General features: G+C 45.5%; 1 protein-coding gene and 1 long non-coding RNA gene across 2 annotated transcripts; one reads left to right on the top strand and one right to left on the bottom strand.

The window, feature by feature from the left end:
• Positions 1 to 2,748: 2,748 nt before the first annotated feature.
• On the top strand, positions 2,749 to 4,621 carry LOC126539869 (putative nuclease HARBI1). The gene is made up of 3 exons (XM_050186686.2): positions 2,749 to 3,510; positions 3,777 to 3,985; positions 4,077 to 4,621. The coding sequence occupies exons 1-3, from the start codon at positions 2,929 to 2,931 to the stop codon at positions 4,402 to 4,404; spliced, it is 1,119 nt and encodes a 372-aa protein (XP_050042643.1). The 5' UTR covers positions 2,749 to 2,928; the 3' UTR covers positions 4,405 to 4,621.
• LOC126539871 (uncharacterized) lies at positions 4,421 to 5,751 on the bottom strand. Its single transcript, XR_011892936.1, has 2 exons — positions 5,678 to 5,751; positions 4,421 to 4,914 (listed from the first exon to the last, which is right to left on the bottom strand). It is a non-coding gene; the product is annotated as an uncharacterized lncRNA (long non-coding RNA).
• Between the last annotated feature and the right edge of the window lie 6,950 nt (positions 5,752 to 12,701).

The following is a 12,701-nucleotide window of genomic DNA, read 5'->3' as shown; positions in this document are numbered from 1 at the left end:
TGCTAGTATTGGCGATTCTTTCCGTCACGTCATCTTTGTAGCGTCGTGTACGCATGTTATATTACAAAACGTTTCTAGTAAACCTCACCATATCGCCCAGCAACAAGTCGCCTTTAAGTCCATAATATAGCCTGCGTGATGTAGCGGTGACCTGACCTAGTTTGTTTTATGCTCGACCAGCAAATATGTATCTATAGTGCTTAAACAGACACCTCTTAGAAGGTACGCCAAATACAAAGACTGATCCTCCGGTGTCCATATTGTGTTGTCTTATTGGGTCTCGTTAGAAGTCACCAAGCACTAGTTCTTTACAGGCACTCTGCTCCCATTTTTTCTCTTTGCCCTTGCGATTAGCGATTGCTTATCATGTAATGGAAGTGCGGCCACACGATGCTGATACTACCACAAGCACTTGTAATGCAAGAGGTGCTCACGGCTTGCGAGAGGTCAGCAGGACGTGACAGGGTTGTTGCGCTTCCGTGGCGCAAGTTACCGCTGGAAGGTGTGGATGTGTTGGCAGAAGGGACACTCCGAAAACTGCGGAGCAAGGAAACAACAGACCATAAACCGGCAACACACTGGAAGGAATGGTGTGCTCTCAAGGGAGTAAATGGTCAGCGCTCTTGCGGCTATGGATGCTCGCCGGCTCGCAGAGATAGACGGAAGCACGATCACAGCCGGCACCAGGCCGCCGCGACGCTTGCGTGATTGTGCATTCAGCCCGCGACGACCAAAATAAAATCGGGAGGCAGGCACACGAATGAAATTAACAGTACGAAGACAACGACTGAAACAGAAAGACGGTGCGTTTTGTGTAGGCTCGCGCGCTTTTATTTTTTTCGCTGTCGCACAAGTGCTCAATGCAAACGGTCTCATTTACGCGCTTCGTGACAGTAAAAGCGAATGCTGACAGACTCCGCCATACGTCGGTTTCTTTTTCTTTGCTTCCAATAGAACAAAAACTTTATTCTAAAGCACAAGTATTTTTCTAGCAAATAAGTGACCAATAAATACGCCCACATGCGTGCAAACTTACCACCAAGCTCAAAGCGGCGCGCGCAAAAATGCACAGTTTTCATTTCATCATTCCTGTGAACATGCTACAACGTAGCACAATAATTTATCCTGTTTGGGCTTGTTTGTGTTACGTCATGATAAATCGAAGCCAAGAGACATATGAACAACCACAAAAATAGAGACGACAGACTAACGCTAATTGCCAGCGAACGATTCTTTAGCTAATAGGTGTTATCTTAACTATTATAAAGATTGTTCAGTTCTTTATGGATGAATACTATAATTAGAACGCTAATTAGTATAAGATTAGGACATGTAATACTGCTAAAGAACTGTAAATGAATCACAGGTCAGCCATAATATTTGTTATTGAAAGTGCTAATTAGCAGGCTTCGCTTAATCGCGTAATTAGTTCGAGCAGGACATTTCTTTTGCCTTTGCTTCCGATAGAAAATTACTCTCCCTCACCGCTTTCTTTTAAACTGCAGGAAGCAACTGCTCTGGTAGTCATAGTAATTGCGGTATTCCTGATATTGCATGCTGTGCTTCTTTTGCGTACATAAAATGAGCACATGAATGAAGAAGTGACTATTGTAATAAATTTTATTCAAAGCACCTTTCTTTAATTAATGTAAGAAACTTTGCTGACCAATTTTCTGTAAACAAAAGTAAAAACAAAGCGCACCAGCCTTCTTTCAGCTTAAAAATAATTACGGCTTTTTACGTGTCAAAACCACGATTTCATTATGAGCCACAGCGTAGAGGGCGACTCCGGAATAATTTTGATTAGCTGAGCTTCTTTAGAGCGCACCTAAATAGAAGTGCATGAGTGTTTTCGCATTTCGTCTTCATTGGCCGGGATTTGATGCCGCGACCTCGTGCTTGGCAGCGCCACACCAAAGCCACTAAGGAACTACGTTGGGTCATCTTAACTTCCTTTAGGGAAGCGTTCTTTAAAGAAAGTAAACACAGAGCTAACCACCGACTTTGTTTGGGCTTCCTTTAAATATGGTTTCTTTAAACAAACGTAATAACAAAGGCAACTAACATTGTTCTAACATGTTAATACCAAGCAAAAGTGCATATAGAAGAGTAAAGGTCAAAGAAACTTGGAAAGTCATTTCAAGAAAGTTACGATGCGTTTTTGTGATGGTGCGTTTAAAGGATGTTGGTATTTGACATGCGCCATTTACTTTCTTGGGAAGTGAACTCCTTACGTGAGAGGTGAACACATGGGCTACTCAAAAACTAAACCTAAACCGCGATATTGTTCCGTGTAACTTTTATGTGCGCTATCAATATTTTCTTTTTTCTTCAACTTTCATTCGCGCTGTCAATAGTTTCCGTATTGTTCCTGTAGAGTCTCTATAGTTTCCCTCGTAAGCTTTCATGTGTAAACTTAGAAAGTGGAAATTTAGACGGACATTACCAATCGCGACTTCCATGCTGTGAACTCGAGTAGTGCTTATTTTTGTAGTACCTGCTTCATGAATATGAAAATGCGTTCAGTATGTCTCTATAAATTGCTCAGAAACTTCAGGATGCGTTATCTTAAAGTAAATATACCAGTGCACATTAAAACGTCCTACAAAAAACAAAATGTCACGCTGTCATGGTGGCGATGAATTCGAACCTGGCACAACGGCCACCACGACACTCTCGTTATTGAGTGAAACTGAGCCTGTTGCCACAAAAACAAGCTACATTCAGGCGGAACGAGTGTGAGGCCCGTATTCACAAACGGAACTTACCCTTAACTTATGACTTAAGTAGCCGGTCGATGCTTAACGCGTTTCATAGACAAATCTTGTACTTAAGGTAAACTTTAATCGACACTTGAGTGCCGGAAAGTAAAGTGCGGTCATTGGCAACCTTAAGTGCGACTTTCGCTACTCTCGCCTAGCAAGCAAGATGGCCGCCTGCTACGGCAGCCTCGCCGACTTTGCCGATTTCGCCGGACGTGTGCGCAGTATTACGGAGGATGAGGCATACCGATACGTGTCGCCATTACGGCCACGGCTTAAGGATCGACAGAATCCAATGGAAGTATACAACGACGCAGAATTCTCGTGGCGGTACCGCTTTTCCAAGCAAGCTGTGCTACGGCTGTTGGAAATGCTGCCACTGGTCCCAAAAGACAACGAACGCGGTCACCCCATGCCGCCGCTGCTCCAGCTGCTAATCGCGCTGCGATTCTACGGCGCCGGAACTTTTCAGGTTGTCACCGGGGACCTCGTTAATGTTTCGCAAGCAACTGTGTCTCGAATAATTGCGCGAATGTCAAGAATGATTGCCGAGACTTTGTTCCCGCAGCTCGTGAAGTTGCCAAATGCTAATGATTTGGCATCCGTAATGGAGGAGTTCTACACCATCGCACGGTTTCCTGGTGTGAGCGGGTGCATTGACTGCACTCATGTACCCATCAGAAGTCCCGGAGGAGATGAAGCGGAGGTTTTTCGCTGTCGAAAGGGGTACTTCTCCATCAATGTCCAGGTATGTTTATTACGCTGTCGTACAATGTACGGAGCTGCGAGAGAAACTGTCGGGGCTAAAGATTATGGTGCAATAAGCAACGCTACCGATTTGGCATATACCAAATGACCACACATTTTGCAAATAGCTAACTGCAATCTCAAGGAGGTGTTTATACATTTCGTGCCTTACCTTTTGAGTGCACTTGGAATGAAATATTCTGGGGATGCGTGTGACGTATTATTAGCCGTTTTTAAACACAGCTGAATATGTGGCTTGTTTTGCAGGCAATCACAGGGCCTCGGCTTCAATTTTTTGATGTGGTTGCCAGCTGGCCCGGCTCGGCACATGACAGCCGAATTTTCGATAATAGTCGAGCCAGAGTGCAGTACGAAGAAGGGAATGTCCCTGGCATCCTACTTGGTGACAAGGGGTACCCCTGCAGATCCTATCTCATGACCCCTTTTCGAGAGACACAAAGCAGCCCTCAGCACAGGTGATTTGAAGTTTCAACACTACTATAAAATCCGGCCAAGTAACAATTATGTTCGAAAATAAGGACTTAATTGAAAAACTGCTTTGTTTAGGTACAACAAGTGCCACTCCAGGACTCGCTGCAGTGTTGAGAGGGCGTTTGGAGTATGGAAACGAAGGTTTCCTTGCCTTGAAATGACTCTTCAGATAAAAACAAGATCAGTTCCCATCGTCATCACAGCTTGTGCTGCACTACACAACTTCGGCCACCTGCTGAGAGACCCTGTCCCACCTCCTGCGCAATGCCAGGCAACACACAACGCCGCTTCGCAAGCTCCCACTCCCTCCTTTCAACCAACGCCACCAGGCATGTCTCCGTTGCCAGACACAGCAAGTGGTTTCAGGATCAGAGATCGCATAGTCGCACAGTATTTTACGTAAATGGAATGAGACAAAATCACAGCAATAACAAAGGCGTTTACTTTTTCTTCAAAGCTTCTAGCTGAAGCTTTAGAATTTCTGCTTTTGTTTTTTGGTTGGCTTCTTTAAGCCGAAGAAGCTGCATAGTTTGCTCATGTTCAGCTCGCCTATGCAAAGATTTGTATTTGTGCTCGAGGCGCATGTATTTCGTTTTCAATAAATGTTCCTTTTTTTTTTCTTCACGGTCATCCTTGATGGCACTGAGGCGGGCAGCCAGTTCAAGGGCGACCGCCGTCTGTCTCTGGCTGCTGCTTGTCGCGGGGCGTCTTGTTCCAGCTGGCACAGGACCGCTTGAAGTTGCGGCAGCACCTGGCTCTGTCACAACAGCATCTGGGCTTGCTGTACCGTGAACGAGCTCTCGGCTCTCTGTGGTGGTCGGTAATGGGGCAGCATTCGTTTCAGGTTCTGCTTGTGGCCTTCCAGCATCATCCCATGACCAGTAGTCGGGCTCATCAGCCGCGTCTTGACTACCTGCAGTAAGAGTTGAAAGTGACCACAAAGCAAGATGGCTCCTGCATTGCTACACTAAGCATTCTGCAATGCTCTGAACACCTTGATGCCTATACACGGTCTGCGGTTGTATAGTGCACGAGGTCGCCAATTTAAGTGGGAGAATATGTTATACAAACTGTACAGCGAAACTATAGTTGCTTTTCGAGCTGGGTTTCAGCGCCTTTCGTTTCCTTCTCGATTAGCTTTACCTCATCTCCAGGTTGGTCACATTGACAACTGGGGCTTGCGTGAACTACTGAGGACACCACGTATAACAGCTCAAGGCAATTTATTATTGCATTATTGCGCGAATAAAATTGTGTAGTAACACGTTAGCACCAGCGATTACTTTGGAACGTTGGGTGACTCGTGTATAAAAGCGGACGCACTTGACCTGCTGATCAGATTTCGACGATCGCCGACTGTATTCGCCGCTATCGTTGTGCTTCGAGTGTAACTTCCTTTTGTGGGCACAGGTTCGCCAACTAAAGAATCAGTTTCGTCCTTCTCACTTTCACGACTATTTTCTTCACCGTCACAACTACGTGACAATACATAAGCACACAAAACATGGTTACATAACGCATGAAAGTGTAATAATGATTTATGTAGTACTCATGATTCGCTGTGCCATTCAAGAAATTTCGGTAATTTTTGTTGTAAAAGAACAGTTTAGCGTAAATGACATGAAATTTGGGCAGGAAAAGGAAAAAGAAATAAGAAACAATACCATTTGCCTCACCTAGAGACCCGTTCTGCGTCTGCGACAGTAGTGTAACGACAGCAGGTGTGCACTGGGTTTGGCATGACTGCGATTCGCCTGGCACAGCGTGATGTCCGCTGCGGTCGCTGTCGAATAGATTGGACAGTCGAACTGCCATGTGTGACGCTATAGCTCCGACTTGCTGTAGCTCGTCGGTCGCTTGGCTAGGTGAGGGTGTACCGCCACCTGGAATTGCAAGGAAGCAGTTTGTGCGACGACAAGGTTTAACATATCGCAAGAGCACATGAAATGATTACACAACCATAGGAAAACATAAATTGAAGCTTTTTATGCTGGCTGTGACTGTGTGCAACACAGCCAGGTGTTCAAGATATGCACCTTTAAGAAATGTCAAGGCACACCATACCATAGCTTATTCGGAGACACACATGACTTATGTGTTAGCATTTCCCAGAGCACTGCATAATCCGCCGCAGGGGAATGTCCCTGGTTTTGTGCTGCTCCAGCTTATTATTGTTTTTTCGATGGCCAAGCAGCGGTAAATTCCGAGGGACAAACCGCTCTTTGAGAAGCGTAGTTTGTCTATCAATGCTGCCAAATGTGACAAAACATTTCAATGCAATGACTACATGGTACCCATTTGACATATAATGCCATATATTTTCGAAATAAAGAAGGAGGGAAAAACACAGCAAGGGCGCGGAAATTGAAGCCTTAGTTGGGAAAATCCACTCGTTTTAGAAAGTGCTAATATACCATTGCAGCACCCAATATCGCTTGTTTTCTAGAGCGCAGCAAGTTTGTGCACGATCACAAAATACGACATAAGTTGAACGAGGGTGCAAAGAAAGAAGGTATACAATGTAATAGGCATACACTACATTCTGTACTACATGCAATTTATTGCAGCACTCAGCCAAATAAATGCCGTAATTTCGGCACTGAATCATATCTGTACTATCAGCGTAAAATGAAACTTGGACAGTGGAGCGCGTGGCGCAAGCATATATATAGTGTCCACCGTCCAGTCATCACAATCGACAGTCGCGCACATCCAGGTTTGGGCGTTGCGCGATCGTGAGATATTTTCGCTTCTGTTCTGTTTGAAAGGGAGAAAATAAAACTAAAAGAAAACAGAACCTCAAATATTGCAGCTTACGGCGAGTATTGCCGCACAGTTCGCCGAAAGCGTAAGTGCTATCGGCGTCAAATGAAACTAATAACAGTGGTGCACCTGGTGCACTTTGCACCGTCACCATTAGAGATGCATTCGCTCGTGTGGTTTGCCGCTTGTAAGTCAGATTCATTCTTTCAATCGGAAAACTTGCGCAGCGTGGTATCACTGGGAGCCGCGACGGTGGCCGGCATGAGGGAGCCGATAGCGCTTGGCCAAGCCGGGTGCGCGCGCCTGCCACTGGTGATGACTGGACGGCGCGCACCATGTCTTCACTTATGCTTGGGCCACACGCTCCACTGTTCGAGTTTCATTTGACGCTGCTAGTGCGTAGCGCAAATGGTACAAAAAAAAAAAAAAGATTCGGGCCTCAAGCTGCGAGACGTTCGCGGGCGCAAAATGTACTTATTTTGGCGAATTAAACCAACGACTTAGGTCGCTGAACGCTATGCAATGCGCAGAAAGAGGATCTGCGTCAATAACGTAACTGCACAGGAAGCAATGCTTACCTGTAGAAAACCGCTCCCGCATGTCTTGCGCGTTACACCTGCGCCACTTGTCTTTGAGGTTTTCCCAACACTTTTTAAGTTGGCCCCACGTCCGCGGCGTCACGCTATGGCGGCAGTTGAACTCGTCCTCGATTTTTTTCCATGACTCCCGTTTTCGACTGACGGATACAGCGTCCGTTTTCTTGTTCTCGACCACGCTGCGATGGCGCGAAACAAGCTCCAGGAGCACGGCGCGTTCTTCTTCGGAAAAGTTTGTTTTCCTTTTCTCCATTGTCCGTTAGGGTTCAAAACACGTAACGCACAGACACTGCGCAAAAACACCGCACTGTTTCGTCAGCAAAACCAAGAAACAGTCGCGACGGCGACACACAGAACCGCAGTGGCTGCGAGAACCAATGTGAACTTGTGGCCAGACGAGTTTGAGTAAAGCGCTAAAACTAAACCGTTCTTTGTATTTTACTCAGACGAATGCGCGAGCAAGCACTGAAGGATTTATATCCGCATTAGTCTGCAGCAAAAATTATTTTTTTTACGATTGAACCGATCGTAGACGTAAATTATTTACGTATCCTCGGCACCAGACGACATACTTGACTCGAAAAGTGTTACTTTCAAAAGTGATACTTAAGTGTCCTTTTTGAAGTACTCTCCTAAAACTTTCCTAACACTTGTACTTTTCCCGCACTTATTGACGCCCCACTTAAGTTCTGTTTCTGAATACGGGCCTGAGGCGTACACGCGTCAGCCATCGTAATCTGATCTTCAGGCCAAGCGCGTCGGTTATCCGTGCACGGTTCCAGACTAATCGCTGTTGCACGCGTGCCTTCCGGATATTCATCATCATTTGCGTCGCGCGTGCAAGTTGACTGGAGCTGGTTGGGCTATAACGTAGAAAACATAAAATAGTCAGAAACAATCGAGAAAGTTCTGATACATGCAGGCAGGTCATGCGCTGATCGATAACATTCAACGCTTGTTATAGGCTCTCAAATGGGGTCACTGCATAAAGATAAGCCAGTACGCGCATCAGTGCCTCCTCTCAAAAAGCATCGTTACGACGTTACGGACATCACACGAGAACTAAAAGCAAAAGCACATCTAGTAAGGACAAAACAATGAATCAAGGAAGAAATAAAGTCCGTGAGTTCGTTAGCGCTGCTAGAAAAGATTAAAGCGTGCAACATCGACTACATGTATTTCACATCGTGAACGGCACCACTGTGATTGTGCAATCTGTGCGGCACGATCTTATATAGCAGCGTGACATTACGACGAAGCATCCTGTTCTTCGAAATAGCGTTACGAAAGCTTTTCACTAAGATTCTGCGTCGACCGTATCGGGGTCCAAGCTCAAACACAGTTACCTGGGCAAGTATTCGACGTAGCGTCGTCGAAGATTGTAGTGTCGCCTGTCCGTCCTTCGCCGGTTCTTGATGCACAGGGGGTGAGTTGTCGTGCTTGTTCGGCACGCAGCAGTTAGACGCCGACGTCGAGATTCTTTTCGTTGGTGGCATGAGCTACCATGGCGTCGACAGGTTCCTTCGGTGAACCATATTGAATGGTATGATCGTTGTTTCTTGCCCTGCCGTGTCGTAAACGAAGGCTACGTACTGAAGAATGGCATGCCGTGCCTTGCGTTCCGCGTCGACGCACATTGCCAACCTGTAGACGACGGTTTCATTTAGGCGTTCAGTAAGACCCTTTGTCTACGTGTTGTAGATATTTGTCCTCCAAAAACTTGTCTGGCTGTATTCTAGGATGGAATCAGTCAGCTGTGTTGCCAGAGCCTTTTCTCTATCTGTGATCTGTTCTCGAGACCCACGACGTAGCAGAATGTTCTCGACGGAAAATTTCGCCACTTCTGCCGCTCTAGCTTTGGGCAGGGCTCCAGTTCCGGCGTTGCTAGTAAGGTAGTTGGTAGCCTGGACAATCCACTTCTATTGCGATAGAAATTACACAGACACTTTAGGCGCATTTCTGCTGTCGCAGAGAGGTTCCCTATTAAATCCAAGGGCGATATAATAGTGGCCGCGCGCAGTATGCTGTATGTGCGAGTGAAAAGCATGCGAGGGTCAGCCAGCTTCTAGTATTGCTCTACCTGGCCTTGTTCCAGAGAGCCTCTTTCTGTGGGCAATTTGCTGAGCTTCAATTATCTCGGCTATTGTGTTGTGGAGCCCCAGTTTCATTAATTTGTTATCCGGAGTGTTAATCGGTAACCCCACTGTTGTTTTGACTAGCCTTTTATTTAATCTGTTCAACTTGTTTATCTCTGTCTGTGTCCAAGTGAGCATCCCAGCTACATATGAGAAGTGACACAAAGCGAAAGCGTGGACCAGTCTCATGGCGCTCTCCTCTACCAGCCCTCTGTTATGCTCTGCTAATAAGTCTGAACTCCTTGCACTCAAGAACAGAAGAGGGGGTAGAAAACCGAGGGGATATGTTCCCGAGGAAGAACCAAGGTTAGTACTAACCACGAAGGCCAGCGAACCTATTAAGCAAGTAGAATCCATTAGAGTCTTAGGGTTATTCCTGGACACAAACGGGGCAAATGGAAGAACAATACGACACATCACAAGCAAGACTCTGTAGGTAATAAGACTGCTAAGGAGAATCACTAGACTCTACCTCATAAATACTCTTCTGAAGTCTGCTTTCCGCATGTCCCATACTTCCTTCAGCGGTCCATATAGTCATATCGTCTGCATAAATGGTAAAGTGAATGCCCTCTATCTCTTTTAGTCCCTTTACCACTTTTGGCATGGCCAGGTTGAAAAGCAGAGGTGACAAGGCCGACCCTTGTGGCGTCCCTCTGTCACCGAGATCCATCTTCTTTGATTTAATATGCCCGAATCTAAGGTGGGCTGAACGATTGCCAACAAAGGTTTTGACCACTTCATAGAGTTTTCTCCCCAATCCAAGTTCGCAAATCACTTCAAGTATTGCTCTATGCTTAATTCTGTCAAAAGCTTTTTTGACATCCAACCCCAAGAGAGCTCGAGTGTTTTTTGGTTTAGCTAATAGCAGTTGTTGTTTGTTTAACCACATGGCATCTTGTGTGGACAAGCCTGATCTGAAACCAATCAGATTGTACGGTAGGATGTCATTGTCCTCGACATATTTCGTTAACATGTTCAATATGACATGCTCCATTGTTTTCCGTAGACATGATGTGAACGAAATTGGCCTCAGATTGTCCAAGTTGAGTTGCTTGCCCGGCTTTGGTATTAAGATAGTACTGGCCGTCCTCCATTCTTCTGGATATACCCCATCTTTCCATAGGTCATTAATGTTTGTGGTCAGATATTTTATTGGTTCGTCGTCCAAATTCTTAAGCAATCTCTTAGAGATGCCATCCGGGCCAGCTGCTGACCTACTATTCAGGTCATACAGTGCCGTGCGTACCTCACTTTCGGTGAATTCGTGATCCAGATATTTGCATTCTACCCCTAAGTAATCGGGATAACTCACATCCTGATCTTCTTTCCTGAGCGGCAAGTATTTAGTAGCCAATCGCTCCAATGTGCTCTCGGCGCTTGCAGTCTGACTTTCCTGGTGTACCAGTTTCGCCACTGCCGTACGTCTATTCGATTTAGTGCCTTTTTCGTTGAGCAGATGCCTGAGCAGACTCCAATTGCCTCCACGTTTTATCCTTCCGTCTACACATTTACACACCTCATCCCATTTTCATTTCTGCAAATATCGTGCCTGTTCCTCTATATTCTTATTGAGCTGAGCAATTCGTTTTCTAAGTCTCCTGTTTAAGCGTTGTGATTTCCATCTTTGTAAAATCGATTGCATGGATTCGATCAAATGCGCCAATCTACTATCAATTTGTTCGACCTGTTCCTTTGTCTCTATAGCCTTAGTTGCTGCATTCAAGTCCTCCCTAAGCTGAGCCACCCACTCTTGTAGTCTGATGCGCCCCTTTCTATCTGTGTCTGCTCTGTCTTTTCTGACTTTTCTAATGTGATCCCAGTCTATGTAATCGAAATGCTTTACCTCCCCCCCCCCTGTCCTTTCCACCATTATGTGTAGTATATAATGGTCGCTTCCTAGGTCCGTACCAGAGTTGATCCAGTCTGCCCTGGGTAAGTTATAAGTGAAGGATAAGTCCGGGGTAGTGTCCCTACACGTGGAACTGCCACACCTGGTAGGAAAGGCTGGGTCCGTGATAAGAGAAAGGCCTAAATCCGTAGCGAGATGGCAGATTCCTTCCCCTTTCTTACTACTCCAGCGGTTACCCCAAGATTGGTGTGGGGCGTTGAAGTCCCCTCCTATTATGAGTGGCGCAGTTTTGGCTACCCTCATGGCCTTATTAAAAATTGCTCTGAAGCTCTGTCTCATCTCTCTGGGACTGCTGTATATGTTGAGGCAAAACAAGCTTTGCGCTTTACCTCTGTGCTAAGTAGGAATCAATAGTGGATGATAAGAAGTACTGTTTTATTACAAAAAAATCTAATTGTAGCCTTATAATCATAACAAAGGATATCATTATGAGGCACGCCGTAGTGAGGGACTCCACAAACGTTTCGACCACCTGGGGTTTCTAAACGTGCCCCTAAATCAAAGGTCACGGGTGTTTTCACATTTTGACCCCATCGAAATGCAGCCACCGTAGCCGGGATTCAATCCTGCGACCTCGTGCTTAGCAGTCCGACACCATAGCCACTAAGCAACCATGGCGAGTACTATCCTAGAAAGGACGCTTCTTGTGTTCGTGTACAGAAATGGAATGTGGTTTTCGGCGTCATGCTTTCTCGATATCGGTCTAGTGAGTTGATGGTTAGTGTGATTACATGACACTTGTCATTCTGCAGCTTGATTAGACAACGGCCTCAAACATTTCTTATCGCTGCACCACATATAGACCTCATTACTTAAAAAAAAGAAACTTGGATACTAGCCGCTCACGAAAACCTTTCTTTTTTATTGTTTTGCAAAATGCGCCCGCGAGAGTTCCCCGCAAATATTCATTCCAGCGCAACGGTTGTGAAGTGCAGAAGGTTGCTCGTTTATTTCGCACAGTTTCAGAATAGTAACGGGATATGCTAAACGATTTATTGTTGAGTTTGCAACTATGACTAAGAATTGCTCTTTTTTTTGTTTTAGAAAACTTGTCAATACTCAGTCGCTTTTTCACGTTAGAAAAACGACCTAACCAGTGTGCTTTTGCTATTGAGGACACTTTCCTGCCAAGATGGTTATCCCAAAATTTCTGAACCAGGCGCTCAGAACTTTCCCCCCTTTCATTCTCTTCAGACTCTAAAAAGCCGTAAAACAATAAATTAGACCAGCGGAAGTGGTTCTCTAAATCGTCGACTTTATCTTCTATTTTGGAGATGGTCACTTCATGGTTTGC

The sequence above is a fragment of the Dermacentor andersoni genome, chromosome 2 (assembly GCF_023375885.2).
Source record: "Dermacentor andersoni chromosome 2, qqDerAnde1_hic_scaffold, whole genome shotgun sequence".
Lineage (NCBI taxonomy): Eukaryota > Metazoa > Arthropoda > Arachnida > Ixodida > Ixodidae > Dermacentor > Dermacentor andersoni.
This window is presented reverse-complemented; position numbering and strand designations above follow the sequence as displayed.